General features: G+C 41.8%; 2 protein-coding genes across 2 annotated transcripts; one reads left to right on the top strand and one right to left on the bottom strand.

The window, feature by feature from the left end:
* The first annotated feature begins 245 nt into the window (after nt 1–245).
* Nucleotides 246–18,740, top strand: LOC144523238 (regulator of nonsense transcripts 1). The gene is made up of 24 exons (XM_078258676.1): nt 246–643; nt 1,010–1,152; nt 2,301–2,390; nt 2,884–3,051; nt 4,601–4,781; nt 5,036–5,197; nt 5,635–5,722; nt 6,007–6,105; nt 6,279–6,387; nt 6,676–6,835; nt 7,212–7,330; nt 7,452–7,616; nt 8,646–8,760; nt 9,188–9,331; nt 10,424–10,637; nt 10,768–10,885; nt 12,514–12,670; nt 12,872–13,014; nt 13,380–13,554; nt 13,666–13,744; nt 13,909–14,070; nt 14,817–15,037; nt 15,286–15,408; nt 15,862–18,740. Exons 1-23 carry the CDS (start codon nt 473–475, stop codon nt 15,403–15,405), a joined length of 3,303 nt encoding a protein of 1,100 aa, XP_078114802.1. The 5' UTR covers nt 246–472; the 3' UTR covers nt 15,406–15,408; nt 15,862–18,740.
* Nucleotides 18,336–24,893, bottom strand: ddx49 (DEAD (Asp-Glu-Ala-Asp) box polypeptide 49). The gene is made up of 13 exons (XM_078258677.1): nt 24,629–24,893; nt 23,834–23,957; nt 23,283–23,368; nt 23,005–23,126; nt 22,738–22,925; nt 21,910–22,050; nt 21,453–21,528; nt 20,972–21,048; nt 20,679–20,776; nt 20,452–20,526; nt 19,658–19,746; nt 19,303–19,374; nt 18,336–19,026 (listed from the first exon to the last, which is right to left on the bottom strand). The coding sequence occupies exons 1-13, from the start codon at nt 24,741–24,743 to the stop codon at nt 18,856–18,858; spliced, it is 1,434 nt and encodes a 477-aa protein (XP_078114803.1). The 5' UTR covers nt 24,744–24,893; the 3' UTR covers nt 18,336–18,855.
* Nucleotides 24,894–24,988: the final 95 nt, after the last annotated feature.

Below are 24,988 nucleotides of genomic sequence, written 5' to 3'. Positions count from 1 at the left end.
GGTGATCTAGCTGAAGGAAGCAGTAGTGCAACATTGAGGATGCCAACTGCCTTAAAAACTTAAATGAGAAGATCAATTATACCTCAAATTTCTATTTTAGTACTTTAGTGAATGCACTTTGGTACTTTCCAACACGGGTATTTTACATTTGCCTTGCAGAGGTCCACGATTCTGCTTTAATACCCGGAAATAAGATCAGAGTGAGAGCTCACTCCCCATTGATGATCGGGCTCTACAGCCTACAGTGTGAACGTCACACGTTGAACGGCGCAGGGAAGTTCGTCACCATCGCTGTTGGACCTGCTGCCGCTGGAGCTTTCGAGGTTCTGCTCGGTTACATTTTTGTTTTGGTTCAAACGCAGACTTTGAGCGTCGGCCTCTAAACCATTTTTCGATAAACAAATACCGTGAGGATTTTCATCTTTAGACGAAGACCGGAAACCGCGCAGTAAAGCGAAAGTTGAGAGTCGAGATGAGTGTGGAGGCGTACGGGCCGAGCTCCCAGACCCTCACCTTCCTGGACACCGAGGAAGCAGAGTTACTCGGAGCGGACACCCAGGGCTCTGAGTACGACTTCACCGACTTCACCCTTCCCAGCCAGACGCAAACTCAAGGCCAGACGCAGAGCCAGCTGGACAGCCAGGTCTGAGGCTTTCAATTTTACAGGAAGGCACAATAAAGCGCGGTTTAGTGACGTTAGCTCGGTTAGCTCACCCAGAGCTGCATGCTAGCCCGCTATTACTGGATCTAGCGTTACCTAGCTTCGTGTTAGCTCGCTGCTAGCTAGCAAGCACGTTAACTCAAATTCTGAAGGAAAGTTAGGTGTTTAAGCACGTTTGTTTTGAACAGTTCGAAGCAAACCAGACACACAGGTGTAATTTCAAATACCAAAGATAAGAGCACTGACAATCTCACAATTAACTGCCATTTCCGCGCTGTGTGTCTCCTAGCCGCTAGCTGCTAATCGTTAGCATTCGGTTTGTTTGTGAAAGCTTGTGTTGTGCCACAGGTAAATGGTCCTGATGAAGGTCTTCACAACGGTGGAGTGGATGACCCCGTGGCCAAACCCAGCCAGTTGTTGGCCGAGCTCAACTTTGAGGAGGATGAAGAAGACACGTACTACACCAAAGACCTGCCTGTGCACGCATGCAGGTAACGTTACACTGACAAGAGCTACACCATGCAGGATGTCGGTAGATCACTGAGGAAGTCATTGCCATACATTAGTGGGTTTTTTTTCCTTGACGATAACACAATACTATATTTATAGTGCTTATTTTGTGTGTAGTCCCTGATCTTTCACACCACTTACAGGGCATACAGAACCCAAAGTTCATCAATGTTCATTATCCTCCCTAACAGTTACACATTTTCTAAAAAGCACAGCATACTGTCAACGTTTACAAGTAGTAGCTACTCATTTAAGACTTGCACATATCACTAATGATGCACTGACACACCAGCCAGCTGCAGTGACAGTTTTCAGATCATTATTAGAAGTAAAATTCTGGCGCCCATTAGAGCTGGGCAATATATCGATATTGTGATATCGTCTTAGATTTTGGATATCGTAATATGGCTTATGTGTTGTCTTTTCCTGGTTTTAAAGGCTGCATTACAGTAAAGTGATGTCATTTTCTGAACTTATTAGACTGTTGTAACTGTTCTATTATTTGCCTTTACCCACTTCGTCATTATATCCACCTTACTGATGATTATTTATCAAAAATCTCATTGTGTAAATATTTTGTGAAAGCACCAATAGTCAACACTACAATATCGTTGCGGTGTCGATATTGAGGTATTTGGTCAAAAATATCCTGATATTTGATTTTCTCCATATCGCCCAGCCCTAGCGCCCATTCTATTGAACTTATCAGAAAATGATCCACAACTTTCATAATTTGCATTCCTGTAAGCATACAAAAACATGATACTAAATATACAATAATATACATGTGGAAAAGCTTGAGCTTTAGAAGTTATTGTAAAATGGCGTAAAATGTTATTACTGTATTTACAAATATATTTGTGTTTCAGCCTTGGGATAGCTAGTTTAGATGAAAATCCTAAACCGATATAGGTTTTGTATAAGGAATGTTAGAATTTCCTGGCGTATTATTTTTGAAGATAACAAACGCTGAAGTTTGAGTTTTTGACAAACAATTGACTTATTGAAAATGAACTGGGAGTGTGTAAGAGTCCTGCATGGTTGAAGAGAGCCCTCGGAATTTCATGTGTCTTTTTGACTAAATACTGCAGTAATTCCGATACTGTTTTGCTACATTGTTGTTTTTTAGCTACTGTGGAATCCATGATCCAGCGTGTGTGGTGTACTGCAATACCAGCAAGAAGTGGTTCTGTAATGGGCGTGGCAACACATCTGGCAGGTGTGTAAGCTTCTCCTCTTCACCTAATTACCTCACGTATAAGCACCCAAACATGAAGCTACTGAGGTAGAACAAAAAATGTAAACACCTCACTTAAACTTTATATAATAATAAAAAACATTATTTTCCTACTATTTTCAGCCACATTACAATCAGCCAGACTTTTGCCTCACGTGTTAAATGTGTGTGAAGAGAGATCTGTATAATGTAGTGTCTACAGACCTTTTCATTGCAGTTGCATTAGTAGGAAAAAGTGGAGGTCCAAGTATATGTCCTGTCAGCTTTTGACATTTGCAAGCAATGCAATAGGAAATCTACTATTGTGTGAAGTAGTCTATTTTGTCTGTCCTGTTTTTGTACTGTGGGTCAGTATGTGTTGTTATGCAAACTATCAATAGATTTCTGCAGCAATGCTACCAGGACAAATGTCACAGAGATCAAAGTGTTTCTGATTATTTTCTCAACCATTTGACTCCTGCTCTCTGACTTCCAGTCACATTGTGAACCATTTGGTGAGAGCCAAATGCAAAGAGGTGACGCTGCATAAAGATGGGCCGCTGGGCGAGACGGTGCTCGAGTGTTACAACTGCGGCTGTCGCAACGTCTTCCTCCTGGGCTTCATCCCGGCAAAGGCCGATTCCGTGGTGGTGCTACTCTGCAGGTAAGGATGGCCTTGTACAAAGACCGACTGTCCTGTAACCAGTGCCCACAAGACAGAACATACTAGATATGTTCTGTCAAGAGTGTCCTTGAGGACAGCATTGACAATGAATGACAGTCATTATCAGCTACTCTGAAGCATGAACTTAAAGCTAAATATACAAATTCCTGCTTTGAAACAGGAAGTCTGTTATGAGGTTTGTTCAGGTTTCAGACCTTACGCTGCATGAGTTTTCATGCATTCTAATGCTTAGGAAACTGATGCGGAGTCCATTAAATGCCTAAATAATCAGCCAGATACAAAAAATTGCCAGTCGATGAAAGATTATGGCAACAAAAAATTCCCTAATCAGTGATAGACAATCAAAACATAAAATAAATAAACATTTTTATTCAAACATAAAGCTAGGCCCGCTCTAAAACAGCTGTAGGGTAAATCTTCTCAATTAAAATTAGATGAAACATTACAAAATACCAAAATATAATTAAATATACTTTTGTTTTATATAGGACAGTGTGGTTATGATATTACTTAAAACTGGAACTCGACAGATTTGGATCCCTTAGTCAAAAAGTCAAAGAACAAGTTGTCAGTGTTCTCTGGTGTACAGACATCTTTGGCATCTTGCTTGCACTGATTAAAATCACATTTATTCAACAACCAGGGTTTCCCATAGAAAATGTGTTTGCCGTCAGACCGGGGGGGGGGTTAACAATTATTTATTAAATTTAAATAATATATAATTAATAAATTATATCTATGTGGCTATCTGCCACATGGCGAGTAAATGTTTGTACCAAAATAGTTCTGTTTTTCAGTCTTCATTGTGGTGAAGGTGCAGCTACTTTCTTCTGCTCCTCTGCTTGTTGGAGCTTCACGGGGGTGGGCCGACACACGCACAAACACTGGCGCACACACCAGACACCACATCACTTGTGTTTACTGATAGCTAGCGTTTACCTCAGGCTGATTAATTAGCTAGTAAGTGGTGATTTTTGGCAGCCAGCCTTCCAAAAGGAACCACAATAAAATAAACCGATCATCAACTGTTGACCGACGAGCAGGTAACAGAGTCTCAGTTCACAGTGTGGGAGGTTCTGCACACTCCGTGTCCACAGACAGCTGTAGGATTGTACCGGTGTTGATGTTTTGTGCATTGTCGGACACATGCAGCCACTTTCCTGAAACCGCTTGCGAGACTGACACCGGCGTGTATGTCCGAGTATGGCGGCCACCTTAACTGCAAAGTGCTGCGGGAAACCCTGAACAACCTGTTTTGATTCCCCCACTGATTACTTGTGACAGAGCAAGTAATTGGCTATTTAGTATGGAACTGTTGCACTGACATTTAGTGCTTCCTGCTATGTGGAAATTAATTTAACCCTCTCTGTGGTCACATGGACATGCAGCAAGAAGTATTGTGAGAAATCAACTTCAGGCAGTAAGACAAATAGCATTTTTTTTTACATCCTCTGCAATAGTTTAATTATTCAAAAAAACTATACATAAGCTAATTTTCTGTCTGTATGAACCTTGTATCTCCATGCAGGCAGCCCTGCGCCAGCCAGAGTAGCCTGAAGGACATCAACTGGGACAGCTCGCAGTGGCAACCACTGATCCAGGATCGCTGCTTTCTGTCCTGGCTGGTGAAAATCCCATCGGAGCAGGAGCAGCTTCGGGCTCGTCAGATCACCGCCCAGCAGATCAACAAGTTGGAGGAGCTCTGGAAGGTATATAGAGGCATTTTCTTCAGGGTTACATGTTCAGAGCAATGTTGTTACCAGAATTCTGTAAACTTGTGACAAGCACAGGCTAAAGGTTTGTAAGTGACAGCTGCTTACAGGGATTGGTATCCACCTGTGGCTTACCAGTTTTAAAAGGCATCTGCAACTATACTGTAGAATTTGTGTGTGGAATATGAGTTTGTGATAGGATGTGTGATGTACTTTGATTTGATGGTTGCTTTGACTTTGTTTCCTCTCAGGACAACCCCACTGCCACCTTGGAAGACCTGGAGAAACCTGGAGTGGACGAGGAGCCCCAGCATGTGCTGCTACGCTACGAGGATGCCTACCAGTACCAAAACATCTTTGGCCCTTTGGTCAAACTGGAGGCTGACTACGACAAGAAGCTTAAGGAGTCCCAGGTACCTGAACTGCACTTCTAAGTAGGACACTTTGTAACTCAGAACCTTGTTTTCTTTTTTTTTTTTTTTTTTTTTTTTTTTTTAATGCCCATGGTTGTTTATATGCAAAGCTGTTTTCAGGTGACGTAAAAAATATTCACAAACCCAGTAATCCATTATAACGTTTCAAATATACATTTAGGATTTTATTCTTATCACACTGGATGTCTAAAAAGTGAAGCACACCACAATGCTCTTCTCCTGCCGCTATGATCCGGACCACATTGAGACGTATTTGTGGTGCGAGGCATTTTGCCTGAGCTCTGTTTTGTAATTTTTTAAATAGCGTCTTACTTTAGGGTTACCGAAATAATGCCTGTTGGTGTGACATTATGTCTTTGACCTCTTTTAATATGAGTTGCTTTTATATTCATCTATTTTTTATTTTCCTCTTGCAGACCCAAGACAATATAACAGTCAGGTGGGACCTGGGGCTGAATAAAAAGCGGATTGCCTATTTCACTCTGCCCAAGACGGATTCAGGTGGTAATTCTCTGAGTTTGATTTCCTCCCAGTGGTTCTGTGGTACAGATAGAGCCCCTCCCCATCCCCCTTCAGTCCTGAGAATTGCACGCAACCTCCCCCAATCCTGCATCTTTTGGTAGCATGTGTGCTTGGTTTTGTCCTTGCCTCTGTTTTTGTAGTGTTTTTTGTGCGCACACGGTACTGTATCCTTTTGATGTATGAACATGGCCCATCCTCCTTAGTGTATTTTTGGGTCATTTTGAGCATAGAAGGGTGTCTAACTTGTGTCCTTGTATCAATCCCAGATATGCGGCTGATGCAAGGTGACGAGATCTGCTTGAGGTACAAGGGAGACCTGGCCCCGCTGTGGAAAGGCATTGGTCATGTCATCAAAGTCCCTGACAGTATCTTTTACGCTGTTAGCAGTTGCATGTGTATCATCCATTGCATTACAGTGTCTTCAAGTTGGGCTCAGTACTGGGCACTTAGCCCAGATAGCAGTGAATGTATAGTCTTAACTATAAAACTAGACTAGTATAGACAACATGTTTTCTTCCTTAACAGCCTGTGTTTAAAGACTATGGGGATGAAATTGCTATTGAGTTGCGGAGCAGTGTTGGAGCACCTGTTGAAATCCCCCATAACTTCCAGGTGGACTTTGTGTGGAAGTCCACGTCCTTTGACAGGTAGGCTGAAATTGCATACCCCCAAATCCCTAATGTGATGGAAACATTCAATTTTGCTGCCCTTAATTCAACGTATTACTCCACATTACAGAATGTGCTTTTTTTCCTCTTTAATAAACAGTGCACATAACTAAATTATTTGCATTGTTTACAGGAGGTACTTTTATGTAAATCTGGCACGTCTGTCATTTGTAAAGTAAAGATGTCAGCCAAATTCATCCTCTTGGTATTAAGGACGGAGGTTCACTGATGAATAAGTGAAAATGACTCACATTTGTGTTGCTGCAGGATGCAGAGCGCCCTGAAGACGTTTGCAGTGGACGAGACCTCCGTGTCTGGTTACATTTACCACAAACTGCTGGGCCACGAGGTAGAGGATGTCACCATCAAGTGCCAGCTGCCAAAGCGCTTCACTGCCCAGGGCTTGCCCGACCTCAATCACTCACAGGTCAGACCTCACTTAACACTGAGTTGCTGTGATTCCTCCTGTTATTTTATTTTCTTCTTATGTCTTCAAGACATGACAGCAGGAAAAAGTATGAGTTGAGTTGTCCCGTTTTCTGTGATTTATCATGTGCATCAATATAGTTCAACTGTTTTTAAATACATTTGAAAAACAAAGGAAGAGTGATTTAGTAGGACAACCCTTTAATTACACAAGGAAAGCATTTTTAGTTTTGGCTTAAATGTGGGATTTTGATCTCATCTCACCATATTATTGCAAGTAGATTCAGTGGAGTGTGTTCTAAGAAATATTTGTCTGTATTTGCAACAGTTCACCTGGGTTAAATCCTCTTTTTCTTTTTTGTTACTTGTATGTTCAGGTGTATGCTGTGAAGACGGTGCTGCAGAGGCCTCTCAGTCTGATCCAGGGTCCTCCTGGCACTGGGAAGACTGTCACCTCTGCCACCATCGTCTACCACCTGTCCCGACAAGGCAACGGGTAAAATATATCTTGCATTACTTAAATACTTTAAAAAAATCTTTAATTTTTCTTATTCCAGCAACTGTGTTTTACACTACTGTTCCTGTCCTAATGCTCTGTGCGGTGTGTATGTTTGCAGACCAGTTCTGGTGTGTGCGCCCAGTAACATTGCCGTGGATCAGTTGACTGAGAAGATTGACAAGACAGGACTGAAGGTCGTCAGGCTTTGTGCCAAAAGCCGTGAGGCCATTGAGTCACCAGTGTCCTTCTTGGCTCTGCACAACCAGATCAGCAACATGGACAGGTCAGTGGCATGTAGGGGAGTTGACTCTGGATTCAAAAGTTATTTATACTTGATTGCTGCTTTGTACAAACACTCATGCCATAGCTAGTCGGCAAAGCACCAGAATCATTGTTTTTTTTTACACCTCCATCTTCATCCTGCTCTGTCACATTGACCTCAAATGTCACCATGTTCTCTTACTCATACTTACTCTTGTCAGCATTCCTGGTACTTTAGCTATATATTGTGTAATTGATACCTGGAGGACAGGTCCATAGGAGAAGGAAATCTGAGGTCAGGCATGACGAATGTCTGCCAACAAGGACAACCAAATCTTTTAAAATGGGTGATTGACTGGTGATTTCCGCAACTGAGAATATTGAGTCTGAAATCTTGCAGTCGCAAGCAAATTTCTCTTAATGCTAGGAGGCTGCCACCACGTTGCATGCATTTCGGAGTCCTTAGATCAGAAGTTTTCAGCCTGCTAGGTGCGCCTCAACAGGGGGATATGGGTGAGATGGAGGGGGAGACATGAGGCAAATATACTGTATTGCTTAAGGTGAAAGGGACAGGTGCATTCCGCCGTTCTAAAAGCAATAGAAAGGTATTTTTTTTTATTTAGAATGGTAGTTTGGCCTGCTCACCAATAGTCAGCAGCTGCGATGATTGTGTCACAGCTTAGTTCACGTTTGCTGCAATTTGTGTCAACATTTGTATTCCTTGGATTCCTAATTCATACACTACACACATGTTTAGTCCATCCAATTGTGAATAAGCACCCTTAAAACTGCTTAAAATCATACAAAAAGATGCTTGTTATAACTTAAGAACTTGTCTGAGAATAAACTGTCTGAGAAGTAACTTTTCACACATACACTGAAATAAAAAAAGCTCAAGTTGCAGCCTGCAGCTAATTAACTGACCATTGCAACATTATCCATCCTGTTTACATCCCCCAAAGCCCCCCCCCCCCCCCCCCCCCCAAGTCACAGATTGGTAGTGTACAACTGTGTTTTCTGTAGTTACCCTGATGTGTCTTTGACTCCCTAGTATGCCGGAGCTTCAGAAACTACAGCAGCTGAAGGATGAGACCGGTGAGCTGTCGTCTGCTGATGAGAAACGCTACAGGGCTTTGAAACGCACAGCTGAGAGGGAGCTGCTCATGGTGAGGGGGAGCTTCAAAGTGTTAAACCAAATTAGTTCAAGGCTGAAACTCCGCTTAAAAAGAGGCCGGCTACAGCTTTTCAGGCACTGTTAATGCAACAACATGTTTCTGCCAAACAATTAAAAACTAATTCTCTAAGACTGTTGTAATTATCATATATGTACAAGTGCTATGACCATCTCAATATACTTTATATTATACACGAGAGTCTTGTGATAACCAGGAAGCTTGTTGCTGATCTTGTTTTTTATTTTCTTTTGGTCAGTACAGACCTGTTAGTATTCTCAATATAGAAACAATTCCACCTGACAGGATGATCACTTGTCATCTTAATCATAGTAGAAGGTCCCCTATGTTTCACAACTGTATCCCGACTCCCTCTTCCGTTTGGTGATTGTAAATTGTCTTCCTCCGTGAATGCGTCCAGAATGCTGACGTTATCTGTTGTACCTGCGTCGGGGCTGGAGACCCTCGTCTGGCCAAGATGCAGTTCCGCTCCATCCTGATTGATGAGAGCACCCAGGCCACAGAGCCAGAGTGCATGGTGCCCGTGGTGCTTGGAGCCAAGCAGGTAAACATACACTTACACAGCTAAATGACAACATATCTCCATCCCTACAGCTTGATGAATGAGGCAGATAGTAAAAGCTCAGCAATAATATGACCCCGCATTTGCCCATGTTATAGTTTCTCTAAAACATTGAATGAAAAAAACATTTTACAATTGAAGGAACTTTCTGCTTTCCGTTGAAATCAGGACATTGAAGCAGCAAGAGACAATTGGGAATACCAATTGTAACTGCTACTCATCAGCATTAGGGATGTAACGATACATCAGGAATCTGTTAAACATTTATTTAAATGTGTAAAGATTACAACCAATTGAGATAAAAAAAAAAAAAAAAAAAGTATCTCAATGCGATTCTAAACAGCCTAGGGTGTGACGCTAGTTAACAAACAGGCCTACCGTTAGCTGGCTAGTATTTCACTGGAAAGGATTCCAACACCGGGACTACGGCAGTCTGCAGGAGACTAGCAGCACTTTCAGACCGCATGGACACTGCCGCTGTGGATCAACAGTGATGGGACTTTGGTGTTGCGTTGGGGTCTGGCTCCCTAAGCTTGTGTTGCGTTCGGTGGTGTTGTAATATACACTTTCAGCCATCTAGTGTCTTTTTATCGTTTAACAGCAAACGACTGGTGAAAAAAAGTTATTACATTTTAAATAAATCATTTAAATTGAACCATATGGCCTCAGCAATAAACGAGCCTTTCTTTAATTTTGTATTAATTTTTTGTTATTTAAGATAAAATCCTATTTCAGTTGCACTTTTGATAGAGGACACATCTGCTGTTTTGCACAGTTTATATAAATAAAGGAATATTTTTCATGTCATTCTGTTAAAGTCGTGAAATTGTATCGTGAACTTAAAATCGTGAATCGAATCGTGAGTTGAGTGTATTGTTGCATCCCTAGTCAGCATTTACTATAACTTTCAATCAACATGTCAAATAAATTATGTGGCTAACAATATAAAGTATGTATGTGTATGTTGAGTTAAGCAAAATGATTTGCCCTGAACATCCAGAAACTAAAACTACTTATTATGCTGTTATATTAACCCAATTTTCACACTTGTGTGACTCCTCTTCCTCCTCCCAGCTCATTCTGGTGGGTGATCACTGCCAGCTGGGTCCTGTGGTGATGTGTAAGAAAGCAGCTAAAGCAGGTCTGTCCCAGTCCCTGTTTGAACGCTTGGTGGTTCTGGGGATACGGCCAATTCGCCTGCAGGTTCAGTACCGCATGCACCCGGCTCTCAGCGCCTTCCCCTCCAACATCTTCTATGAGGGCTCCCTGCAGAATGGTGTCACTGCAGGTTGGTCAAGATTTAGCAGTTCATTATCTGGTTTGATAGAGGAGCAAATTAAATGCCGCTGTGGCTGGTACATTAGCATGACCAAAAACCTTATTCAGGACTAAAATTGTGACAAAATCTTTCTCCTCAGCTGACCGCATCAAGAAAGGGTTTGACTTCCAGTGGCCACAGCCGGACAAGCCCATGTTCTTCTACGTGACTCAGGGTCAGGAGGAGATTGCCAGCTCTGGAACCTCCTACCTTAACAGGTGACATCACACATTTTCTTGGTTTAATATGCATAATTTACCTCAAAACTCTGACAAATTTACAATACAAAGTGCATTGTACACAGTTGGTGGGGGCGAGGGAAAGGGCTAGCTGAAGCCAAACACTAGGGGGGTGCTCGTATCAGCCTTCACATCTAAACCAGTATGGCAGGCTGAAATAGTTGCTTTAATTAAGTGTACCTTACTGGTGGTGAAAGTCCTCCATTTGTTAATCATGATCAACAGGAATGCTAGACTCACCTCCCAAAAATAATCAACTTATTTTTTTGAAATTTACCTTGTTGAAGGGGGGGCTGGGCTTCCAGAGAAGCAAGATTTAAACTGGTGCAGTTGTGTTTTTTTTCTTTAGTAGCATTTTCTTTTTAAACCATGAAAGTTACATGAACATCACCCAAACAAATTGGTGTTCATGTTATTGCAGCTTTAGTAGGTAAAATAATTCTGATCCTCATTTTGCAGGGTGTGCAAAGTTGAGGCACCATAGACGGGGGGTGTATCTCTCTCCCTAATAGGACGATCCGATACGTATCTAGATACACGGGCTACGATACAGTTCAGGGACGATACATTTTAATATGAAACGATTCAGTGCGATTTTGATTTGATGTTGAAACGATTTGGTGCGATACGGTGAGATACGATTCAGTCTGATGGATACAGTGAATATTTGATACAGTTAATTTATTTGAGAGACGGAGGAGAGTGGAGAAAGGAAATGCAATTGAAGGTGTTTTTAAATAGCGTTTTAAAAAAAATAATAACGAAACGCAATGTGAGGCGGCCGGTGTTGATAGTGCGGCGCACCGCCACACATTAGTCTATGTGTGGGAAACACTGAAATGTCAATATAAACTTAACACACCCAAATACATACAGTGCTAAGCATAAGTGAATACACCCATGCTAAAGTTGACTAAAAAGAGGAATAAAAAAAATCATCTTTTGGAAATTGATCTTAATGCCTTAATTAAAAAAATTAGGAAAAATCCAACCTTTAAGGACACCAATTTTCTCTGTGAATGAATAATGTATTGTAAATAAATAAATAAATGTTCTTCCTTAAAATACAGGGGGCATAAGTAAGTACACCCCTATGTTAAATTCCCATAGAGCCAGGCTGATTTTTATAGGCCAGTTATTTCATGGATCCAGGATACTATGCATCCTGATAAAGTTCCCTTGGCCTTTGGAATTAAAATATCCCCACATCATCACATACCCTTCACCATACCCACAGATTGGCATGGTTTTATTTCAGTTAGCCTAATAGCTGGTTTGATTTGCACTGAGAGATGATCTTCTGGAAAGTACCCCACACACATAAACACACACCCGTCTCTTTCAACAGCATTGCCCACACCGCAGCAGCTTCGTTGAATTTTTTCGTAACGTTAGAACCAGGCCGACCTTAGTCCATTTAGACCAATGCAGGGGTCCGTGTATCGATGTAGCCATATATGTGATAATGCAACCAGATACCGATTCGTATCGGTGAATCTTTACACCCCTACTAGACATTTTTAAGCTACCATTAGTCTACTCCAAATAACTTTAGATGTAATTAGGACTGAGCAGTGCAGTATTAAACTGATGCTGATGTTTTAAAGGACGGAGGCTTCCAACGTAGAGAAGATCACCACCAGGCTGCTGAAGGCTGGAGCCAAACCTGACCAGATCGGTATCATCACCCCGTACGAGGGACAGCGCTCCTACCTAGTCCAGTACATGCAGTTTAGCGGCTCCCTGCACACCAAACTCTATCAGGTAGCACACGCATCTGAGTAACCTCCTGGTTGAAGATGTATCTTAACTTTATCCTTTGTATTTCACTGAGCTGAGAATACATTCAAATTTATTGTAAACTTGAATTATAAGTGTGGTTGCTCTGTGGTGTTGAAAAAAATTGGTTCCTCGATTTTTACTATTCAATCTCCCCCTCATCCTCCTTGTTCTGTCCTATTATAGCAAGTGGAAATAGCCAGCGTGGACGCCTTCCAGGGTAGAGAGAAGGACTTCATCATCCTGTCTTGTGTTCGTGCCAATGAGCACCAGGGCATTGGCTTCCTGAATGACCCACGTCGTCTCAACGTGGCGCTGACCAGAGCCAAGTAAAAACCTTCACAGTGGATCATTATTGCACAGCACACATCTAGCTCATTCGTTTATGATGAGCTATTTAGATTTCCCATGAAGAAAGCTAATTAACAATCCAACAAATCCGATACAATTGACAGCCAGACTGAAAAATTCAGCTTGGTGACTTTGTAACAAACTTGACAATTTAGATTAGACATGTCTACTATTATTTGTATGTAGGTGTGTATAGTAGAAATAATCAGACCCCTAGAATTTCTATACACAAGAACTTGTGCCAGGACAATTGTTTATCGAGAAATATTTCTACACAGAGTTTTGTTCAATACAAAATTTCTATCCCATTCCTGAGCAGCAGTTTTGTGTGTTGTGAATGTAGGTATGGCGTGATTATCGTGGGAAACCCCAAGGCCCTCTCCAAGCAGCCACTGTGGAACAACCTGCTGAACAACTACAAGGAGCAAAAGGTCCTCGTGGAGGGACCCCTCAACAACCTGAGGGAGAGCCTCATGCAGTTCAGCAAGCCACGCAAACTGGTCAACACCATCAACCCTGTGAGTAAACAAACTACTGTAGGGTTCACTAGTGAAAATAATTGTTAGTTTCAGCCCTAAATCTGTGAATTATGCAACTGTATGAAATAGCAATTGTCTGGTGTTTTCCAGGGGGGACGTTTTATGAGCAATGCGATGTACGATGCCCGTGAGGCCCTCATCCCTGGCTCCGCCTATGACCGCAGCAGTGGTATTTATTTAATATATATTTAGTATCTTGTGGTTTGACTCAAGATAATAATAATAAACGACAAACGTTTACAGCATAACAGTCCAGCAAAACCAGACTTTCGTGGTAAAAGGTTTTCTTCGTAAAAAAAACTGACACGTCTTGTTGTGCGTGCTTTCTTTCAGCCGGACGTCCGTCCAACATGTACTTTCAAACTCACGACCAGATTGGGATGATTGGGGCAGGCCCCGGTCACATGGCTATGAATATTCCCATACCCTTCAACTTGGTGATGCCACCAATGCCTCCACCCAGTTACCTGGGTCAGACCAACGGCCCTGCTGCAGGTACAGTACAGCACTAAGATGGTCCACTGAACCTTTACATAATCTGAAAATGAGCACATTTTAGTCCACAAACAAAAAGACAATACAAGCAGAGCAAAACTTGGCAAAAAACAGAAAACATACATAATAAATAATTTTAGTGCTAACATGTACATGTATTGACCATCCATTGTTTTAGCTGCCTAGTAAAAGACTTGTTTAATTTTCTATTATGGATGAATGTCCCCAGATTTCATGATGTTTATAAATGTTATTTGTTTATTGTAAAGCATCAATAGTAGCTGACACACAGCGGAATGAGCTGTCATAAGGACACAGATTATTAACATCAGATGGCAAAGGTTAACAAAAAATAGGCTATAAACAGTGCAAACAGTAATTCAAAACGTAGCCTACTCACTACAATGAAACACCATAATGAAAGTGCAAGAATATGTGTCCCTGATAAACTGACAGTTACTCACTGTTGCTAGAGCTGACAATCCACAAGTTTCAGGGACCAAATCACACTCAACTGTCTTTATTGTCCAACAGCAATAATCCCCACTATATCCCAAGCCTCACTCACTGTGGTTCCTCTCAACCATCTAGTATAAATAACATATCACCACTTACGCCGGGAACACACTGCACGCGTAAGCGGAGCTATTTGCATTTCGGCGCCCATGTTATCCAATCTGTCCGGCTGTGCCACAAACAAAAGCATATCGGTTACTGTTGTCCTGATCTCTCTTTTTTCTATCAAGGTCGTGGAGCTATGAAGGGTAAGCCTGGGCGTGGCGGGCGGCAGAGGATCCGTGGATCGGCACACCAGGGTGCCAGTCAGGGTAACGGACCAAACAGCCAGGCCAGCCAGGATGGGGCCTCCCAGCCCTTCTCCCAGGGGCCGCTGACACAAGGCTACATCTCCATGAGCCAGCCCTCTCAGATGAGCCAGCCTGGCCTCTCCCAGCCAGAGCTGTCCCAGGTAACGCATCACTGTCACTTAGTGAAAGAAGAATTATCATTTAAGATGATCAATATTAAGTGGTATGGTTTAGTTGAATTGGTCACATTGTTCGTTATCTGAATTTAGCAAATCCAGTAAAAAATATGAAAGGAATAATATAAATATATATTAGATCAAATATATAGGTTTGCATTTAGAAGAGATTTAGATAAAGGCTGATGTGTGAAATGTGTCTGCAATGATGTTTCTGTCCTCCTGTTCTCCAGGACAGCTACCTGGGCGATGAGTTCAAGTCCCAAATCGATGTGGCTCTGTCCCAGGACTCGACTTACCAGGGTGAACGTGCATACCAACATGGTGGGGTGACTGGACTGTCACAATTCTAAAGTGTAAGTACATAGACATAACCTTAAAACATAGTCTTTGTAGTTACAGCATGGCACATTTAAGGTTTGGGAAGTTATGTTTCCTTACTGAAAGGAATGTGTCTGTGTGTGTTTAGGTTGTGTCTGTGTGTTTTCCTACTCAGCGCTATAGAAATTAAATAGACTTTTGATGATTTTTAGATCATTAGGCTCGCTGTGACTGTGAATTAGTGACAGTGTATTTTAAATGATTGTGAGTTTCAGGAAGGTTTAGTTAGAGCAATTTAGCAGATTATAAGGATATTTAGTACTGTATTAAATGTCTTATTTTCTTTCACCGGAGACAGAAATAATTCTTTCAGTTGGAGACATCTGACTCCGGTCTCTGCTAAAGCCAGTATTGCTGATCTCTTGTGTTTTTTAAAATCACCTTTATGTTGTGGACAAAAGGCTATACACCTGTTTTGTGTCTTGCAGGTCACTTGAAGAAGGGAGCTAGGCTTGAGCTGAGCTTAGTTCATCAGCTTTTTAATCTGGGAAATAATAAAAACATAAAATGGATACCTGTTTTCCTCTGCTACAACCGAAGCACCACCAAGTGAAAGCGACGGGATAGCGAAACGAAACCAATGACCAGGGAGAGAAATAAGAGGGTAGAAGACGGAAGAGGGCACGAACAGACGGGCATGGAGATGGCAAGATAGGCCGAGTGAACAAGCGAGAGGCAGGGACCGATGCCCGTCCAAAGTGAAGGAGGGAAGTCGAGAAGATGGCGGCGTGTGGTCGAGCTGCTGAGGGAAACGGAGGGGAGATCTCAACGGTCTCTCGTGGGAATCCAAATGAGGCTCAACTCCCAACAAAATAATCCAGCCAGCCCCTTCAACCCACAGCCTCCAGGAAACGAAGGAAAGCTATCTTAACTTCAGATGGGGATCGAAAGCTTTCCAGCTGAATTTGAAGAACTTGTTCTCCAAACTTGCAGGGCGCATGATTACAGAAAGCCATCGAACAGGAAACACAAAATCCCAATGCTAAAAGTCGGTTGGTTTCTCAACCTGTATTTCTCAAATTTGGTTTATCATGGGAGGAGAGCGGCACCATCAATCTTCTAGTGGGCCCAAAAACCTCAGCAGCCTCTGAAGGAAGCAGCAGTCAACACTCTCGGAGAGGAAATAAAAAAAACACGGCTTCTGTGCTTGAGTCTGAGAATAAAGAGCCTTGAATTGAAATACCTTTCGCCTTGAGAAACACTGGCTCTTTCACAAGGTCTTTTACAGGGTGGTTTCGACCACGTCAGTGGTGGCGCAGCACGGGGATTTCAGACACAACGATATCCCACCGATATCGCGATCATCATGGGACAGTTTTTCCTTCTCTGAAGTACCTTTCTTATCACAGAGCACAAAATTGCAAAAAAGTCATTGAAACTATCAAACACGACCAGCATTGAATATTCAACTCAGTCATTTGATGTTTCAGCGAAGGCTTTTCCTTATTTAAGTCTTTTGAAAGCAGGGGTTGTTGATGTCCTGCTGTGCTTCATGACCAGATGTCTTTTTGAAAACACTCCGTGTACGCTTAGATTGGCAAATGCTCGAATGCTTTGCATTGGATCAATTCCTCAGGGGATTGTGGACTGTCCACACTCATCACACAAATCCCTGCTTGAGGAGAAAAGAAACCAAACGAGGAGGGAAGAAGGATGATGGTAGTCAAGGCTTACAGGCGGTCGTGGCAATCAATCCACCACAGGTAAGGAGTAGAAAAGGAAGGTGGCTGAGGAAGAGATTTTGAGGTTTTGAGTTTCCACATCTGGAAAATGAGTTCAGGTCATTGACGGGGTTAGACATGTTAAGGGAAACGTGGCTTTAGGACTGTTCAGTCCCACTAGATGACCCCAAATTAGATGTAGTTGTAAACCCAGTGTCCTTTCACACAGCATTTTGATTTTGTGAATAATATTCACACGACAAGCAATATGGCCACGCTGATGGCCGTATTGCCCAGCCACACAAATCTAAATATAATCAGGGGTGGAGAATTAAGTCTTTCACAAAGGAACTGCGTGTAGAATCTCCACAAAACCCTATAATTTAAAAAAAATCTATACAATCTGAAAGATCTTTGGTTCCTGTGGATGAAATTATTTTTTTAAACTTTACTAAACCCCAGTTACACACAGTGGAAATGCCATCAGTACTGATTTGATGACGAGGCGATTGATGGAAAGTGAATGAGAAACCTGAATCAGTGCCTATAACCAATCACCATCGGATAAACACCTGCAGCACAAGCATGAATGTAGTTAAAATCAAACTACCAGCATTAATACCTTCCAGACAGAGGGCTCATAAAACCTACAGAAAAAGGACTTGTATATTATGTTTTTTTAAATGATCAGGCCAGGTAAAGATGAGGTCAGTGAGTTTAGTAGTTGGGTTGTTTCTCAAAGGATGGGCGGATGAAGGAAAAAAAAAGAAAAAAAAAGCCACCTTCCTTCTCTGTGGAGTAAAATAAAACGAAGGCTGGTAGAATTTATTTTTCCTTCTGTGGACTTTTGATTTGTGCAAAGCTGTTTTGCCTGCATTATGTATTCCTTGTAGAGTTCCTCTCGAGATTTATGTGGATCCTAAACCCTCTTCCTGGAGACCTGTGTGAACCTTGAGTTGATCCAAACTTTGCTTTTGTCAGAGGATTCGCTGCTTTGTGTGTGTCATGTTTTGTTCAGCTGGGTGTTATTTAGCCATTTTGTGTAGTTTTACTAAAAATCTGTTTTTGTAGCAACTTGCTGACAACAGTAATGAGGCGGACACCGTTTCCTTTCATTAGTTTTGTATCTCCTCCTCAAACTCTCCGAGGAATTGTAGTTTTTTAACTCTTCCAGGAAAGACGCTTTCTGAACACAGTAAGAATGTACTCCACTGCTGTTTCTCACCTGCTTCTTATTTCAGCAGACAATCATGTTACAAGTAGATGTTGCCATGTTTAATTGACTTAGAAATAATCGTTTTGTTGACCGTGCAAATCTCTTGTGCAATGAATTAGTTTCACATATGAACCTGTTCCACCGCGATTCTAACATGTTGTAGCTTTCAGAACCTGCTGCCGTGATATTATTGCTTTGGTGTTTTCCCATCTTCTGAGCCACAATGAATTGCAACATGTGCAGTCATTAAAGAAGTGATTCAGTTGTGAATGAGTTGTTGCAATTTACATTTGCATCCAAACCCTCTTTATGTCAACAGGCAGAGATTGAGAGCTCAATGTGATGTAAATACCTATCTGAAACATCTTTGCAGTGAAGTTTCATCACATGGTTTCTTGTTAAACTGAATCAATAAAGGCTGTCAATTTGAGCAGTTTTGATGGTATGAAATTCAGCACGAGTTCAAATTTATTTGCAGATCACACATAAAATTATTAGACATTGTACAGTAATATCTTTAGTATATACATGGGTCACAGCAGTTTTTACGCTGTTGCCTGTGCTGCCTTTTTCATCTGTTTTCTCTTAATCAGTTTTTTTTTCAGCTGTCCATGTTTCTGTCTCTGAATGCTCTCCTGGATTTTTAGTTTAAACTTCTTCTTCTGGCTCCTGATCTTCTCCAGCTCGGCTTTTCTCTTAGCCTCGAGGTCTGGATCCTGAAACAATAATTTGACCACAAATCAACAGGCCAGTTCAACTCGCATGGTCAGATTCTCAGAAGCCTTATATCATTTAATCATCCCAGGGTATTTGGTCCCGATTGTTGGGAATTTACAGCTACATATTCGTTCCTCTCTAGGAAATCACTCTAAAATAAACTGAACTTGACATTTTGTTGTTTAATCTTGGTAGTATTTACACAAACTTGGCTTTGCTAAAATGTGCCAACTGTGCGTGGGGGGGAGGGGGGAAATAAAAAAAAAACAACTTACCTTCCCCTCCAAGATCAGCTGTTTCCTTTTGTTGATCTCCTTTTTCTCATCAAAGTCTGTTGACTCAAGTTTCTACAATGCAGAAAGGAGTTTACCGTCAAAACATTACAAGTCATTATAGTGAGAAAATCTGACAAGTGTCTAGTGTGAAAAATATAAACAGCAATGACTTACAGTATATGTTGTCAGTCATTAAGTCAAAGAAAGAAAAAGTATGTATGTACAGTACTATGTACTGGTTCTGATGGATCCATTGTTAATATATAGTCTCCTGAACACTAGACGGGCTCAAATAAAACAAAGTTGCTAAACTACCAAGAGGTGACTGAATATGAAGATAAGAGGTCGTCCATACTATTTCAATCTCCCGTCTGGTCACGTTGACCTGGGTGAGGATCTTCAGGACTTCTTTCTCCTCCACAGGATACTCCTTCAGCTTTGTCTCTAGTAAAACAACAGGCCAGTTTGTGTTGAGATACACCACACTTTAAATACTGGAGGCGTACACAACACACATTGGTGTTTCCAGCGTCTTGGGGTTCCTGTCAGATGGTTAAGACTAGGGCTGTTGAAATTAATTCCGAAAGTCGAATAGTTTGAATAGTAAAAAAAAAAAAAAATCAATACTATTCGAATGCTGAAATTACTATTCAAATGTTTTTTTTAAATAAATATGTTGGCTAACGTTAGCTAAGCACCCGCATGTGAAAACGAAATGCTTTTGTAATGTCACGTCTGATGAACAATACGTTAGCAAGAGTGAGAAACACAAGGCATGGAACTATTAAATATTTATATTAAAAGGAGCTACTGGCCATATCGATGCTTTGGAAGTGAACATGTTAACATTGTAGCTCATGTTCAGAAAAAGAACGAGAAATGAAGAACATCGGTATAAAAAGTCACCGGGCTGGCAAGTGCTGGTGATCTTCCACTGACACACAACAGCTGACATTAGGATTTTTTTCTATCCTGTGTGACTGAACACTGGCTTTGCAACAAGCTTCATTTCAAGTAGAACAGATGTTCACACTGCAGCCACCAGTACAGGTCAGAACAGAGTTTAGCTGAGCTCTGGAAACGCACAAAAGGAAAAGGTTTTTCCTGTGTACTACATTTTAATTCAGTCTTTATAACCAAGTAACTTACGAATCTGTCCTTCGATAGAGTGGACCAGGTGGATGTCGTACTGCGTCACCAGTGTGATGGACACTCCATTCCTCCCTGCAGAGGAGGCAACCTTGTCATGTACGAGCTGCATTTATTTTGGAGGTTTAATGATGCAGGGTGAGTCATCGGTGGAGGACACGTGGATGATGGTGGCGTTTCTGAACTTATCGAAAGTTAACATTTGCTTGAAAGTTGTTAAAGGTTACCTGCTCTTGCTGTTCGTCCAACTCTGTGGATGTAGATCTTGGGAAGGCCGGGGGTGTTGTGGTTGATGACGACCTGGACAGTTGGAATATCCAAACCCCTGTGAATCAGAAAGAACAGGAAGGATGTCAAAACAAGGTGATTTCAGACTGAATCTCTCAGTCGGAAACTGAGGTTTAACAGCCTGAGGAAGAATAGAATGTGGATGGTCGACTTTTAAAAGGTGATAAATAAATAAATAAATGAAGACAGCCATCATCCCTGAGACATGCAGCGACCCAGCAGAGCTTCTTACCTGGCAGCCACGTCTGTCGCAACCAGGATTTTGAAGACGCTGGCCTTGAACTTGGCGAGGTTTGCAAATCGTTGTTTCTGGAGAAGATAAAGAGCAGTTGTTCATTCTGAAGGCTCCATTTAATCTGCTGTAATCCCTTACACAGACGTTTTTTTATATTATCACAATGGCTTTGTGCTCGCTATACGTTTCTGTCTTTGTCCCTTTAATGAGCTCTGAGGACCGGCGATAAGGGACACAACACCATGTTGGAGGAAATCTCTGCTCTCACCGTTCTCTCACACAAAAGCAAAGTCAAATTCTTTGAAGGTGCAAACTTAATTGAACAGTAAAACAGATTCTGATACAGACTCTCTCTGATGCAGGGTCCCTCATAACCCTGAAAACATACTTTAGCAGGCCTCCGGTACTAAAAATCACTAATGCTGTTTTCTCTCCGTGATGGATTAAATTCAAATGTTGTGAGTTGCACTAGTCTCACCTGTTTCATCATGGAGTGCAGGGAGATGGTTGGAAAGTTAAATTCCCGCAGCATCATGGTGAGGACTTGGCAGTCCCTGAGTAAGAAACAACAAATTGTTTTATGTAACAAATATACTTTTTCACATGAACCACATCAAATCAACATGTACATGCACAGAGACTTCTGGCTGCTGATCACACTCAGGTTCAAATTTCACCTTATAAGCTAAATTTCTGGTCACCTATTACAAAAACAAAAGACAAAAATGTACGCTATTGGTAACATACTTTTTCCCACTATTACACTGCTAATCACAACCCAAAACTGCAGCCTCAACAATCATCATGGAGTTGTATCAACAGCACACTGGCAACATTAGTTTCATTGCGGCTTTAGAAACCCTTCATCGCATTAGGGTAAGATTGTACTGGCATGTACTATATATGTACATTACAGTTACTTCTGGGCTTCTTACTTGCACGTGTTGGTGAAGATGATGATAGACCAGTCGTCGTGCTCGTCCGTAAACGTCTGGATCAAGTGGACTAGGTAGGCGTCCTTTACCTTCTCTGGAGTGAGGATGTACCTCTGGTCCAGCTCCTCCACTGTCCGTGTCCTGTTAACAACATTGTGATCTTTCACTGTTTCCTATAGATATATACAGTATAGATAGGTTTTCTGTTGCCAGAGAGGTCAGACGTCATAGTACAGAACAGCAAACCTGGAGCTCTCATGGATTCAGGCCAGGATTCGTGCAAGATGGATTTGAACGTTATGTTGGATACATTTTCTGTTCCACACTGGATACACCTGCATGAGTTTGTAGCTGCTTTCTGCGCATATCTGAATCCTGGGCTGCAAATGGTCGGATGATTCATAAACCCAGCAGATGGCTCATTCAACCACACTTAACTCCCTTCGTTTGCACGACTCTGCCTCGCACGCAAAAGGCATTTGTGCGAGAGAAACGCTTTGGCGATTAGTTGCACCTCAGATCAGATGACAGGCAAACTGATCTTCCAGGCTGGTGCTCCTGTTTCATAAATAACGAAGATTTCTCGCACAGAATACATCTGAATGAGACACAAAAGCTTCAGCAAATGTGACGCTGAGTGTTTCTTTCTTTTTTTTTCGTCTTTTTTTTTTTTTTGAATGACCTGAAATACATAGGCCAATACCTACAAATACACTGAATACACCTCTGCAAATAAAGTTTAAAACAGATCAAAATTACACCTGCAATGTCCTGTGAATTTGCTAAATAGTTCTATAAACAGCCATTAAGTGGTAGCAGGTTACTCACTCTGACTTGCTCTCCCAGAAGAAAGGTTTGTTCATGGCGATGTTCTTCAGCTCGTGCAGAGGGTCAGTGAGCGTGGCGCTGAACAGAAGCGTCTGCCGTTTAGCCGGTAAAGTAGCCAGGATCGTCTCCAGGTCTTTGGTGAAGTCAGTACAGCCCTGCTCCAACAGCCGGTCCGCCTCGTCCAGAATCTGACAAACGCACAAAGACGATGTCACAAACCGTTGAAACCTTGTCCAAGTCTCAGTTTGTGGTCTGTCCTGAACTCACTAGAAACTGGATCTTGCTCATGCTGAAGGTGTCGGAGCTGCGGATGTGATCAGCCAGCCGCCCGGGCGTCGCTACGACTACATGTGGCTGGTTGGACAGCTCCAGGGCTTGGCTCACCATGTCTGTTAAGTAACACAACAGCGACAACATCAGCACAGAGGAGAGGCTCAGACAGAATTCAACAGTAACTGGCAGCCGTGTTTCATTTAAGTTTCTGCAGCAGCGACGCAACACCGGGACTTTAAAACCCCATCAGACTCTCAGAATAAAGGAAATACCCATTCCACCGACGATGATGCAGTCTCTCAGACCCAGTGGCTTCCCCAGGACTCGAAACTGCTCTGCAATCTGATAGGCGAGCTCCCTGCACGACATCACATATACAACACCATCAGCTGGATATATGGATGGGAACATATTTTTTACAGTGCTATTAATCTTAAGTATCAATAACACATGCATTATAGATGTGATAGAAACAAAGATTCATTTGAAACATGTTTTGTATTGTGTTGTACGCAGATGTAGACATTATTTAGGATCTGAGGCTTATATGTGTTTCTGACATGCAAAGGACTTGGATATTAAGATTGTTCAGTCAGAGTCATTGTGCTTTTATTTTGATAGACTGACGACCTGTCCTTTACACTGATGTTTCAGATCACATAAACATGTAGATTTAATGTCTAGGAATATCTGGAAATGACACAATCTGACAGGAAGAATAGCCATTCATTAAACAACAAAACGTGTTTTGATGTGGAACCCCCCCAAAATAAAAGTGTAGCAGGGTCTTCCAGTTTGCTCTCTGACACTACACAACACTGACCTGGTTGGAGTGAGCACCAAGCAGAAGATGCCATATGGGTCCTCTGACAGTTTCTGCACCACCGGCAGCACAAACGCTGCTGTCTTCCCACTTCCGGTTTTAGCACAGCCCATACAATCCCGACCTGGTAGAAAAAAAAACACCTTCATTCACCTGCTCTAAACTCTGGGGAGTAGTACCCTTGTGGTGACTTTACTAATAAGTATAACAATACTTTTCTCATCATTGATGACCATCCCAAACTCCACGAGAAAATGTCAGATCATGCATTGTATCTACAAACTCACAGACATGGATCCGATCATAACTTTAAACATTTTCCGATCCATATATTTTTCTGGCAAATTTGGCGACAGTCAGACGTGGAAAAACAATTTATTGTGGACTACTAATCTGTGTATTTTGAGGTTGAGAGTAATGGGGATTCCTAAATCGTACCTCTCAGTTAAACAATAATATGATAATAAATTCCAATAATAATTTAACTGGAACTAAGAGCTGATCGTCACGTTTATCATAGCTACATGCAGAACTAGATAGATAGATGATAGATAGATAGATGATAGATAGATTGATAGATAGATGATAGATAGATAGATCATTTATCTCCAAGGGGAAATTCAATTCCTAATTTGGAGTATTTGTCTTCCTTCAGGTGTTTACCTTGCCTGATAATCACTGACCATTAAATTGATAAATGTTTCAATAGAGATCTGCATTACCTGTCGCGACTGCTGATTCTGATGGTTACATTACAGGTAGCTGGCCAGGGTGTTTTAACAAAAGCTGTCTTACCTTCTAGTATGGGCGGCATGCAGTTTTCCTGGACAGGAGTGGGTTTGTTGATCCCCAGCTGTTTACACTGTTTAACCAGCCAGTCTGAGAGACCCAGCGACGAAAAGTCAGCCATTTCTGATTTATCTCGTTCTCTGAGGCTGGATGAATACTTCTGTGCACTTTATTTTACAAAATAATCACTGAAATACTCAATTTGAACGTAGAGTAAAGCATCCTCGTGCGTGTGTTACATGTCGCTGTATGATTACGTAACAGCGCTTACAGTCTCCTTCTCCAAATTTACGGCAGACTGGAGGTTGCGCAGACGCGTTGCTGCCATCTGCTGGTCAAATGCAAATGTAAAGTATTTCTTGGCCC

Source organism: Sander vitreus, chromosome 9 (assembly GCF_031162955.1).
Source record: "Sander vitreus isolate 19-12246 chromosome 9, sanVit1, whole genome shotgun sequence".
NCBI lineage: Eukaryota > Metazoa > Chordata > Actinopteri > Perciformes > Percidae > Sander > Sander vitreus.
This window is presented reverse-complemented; position numbering and strand designations above follow the sequence as displayed.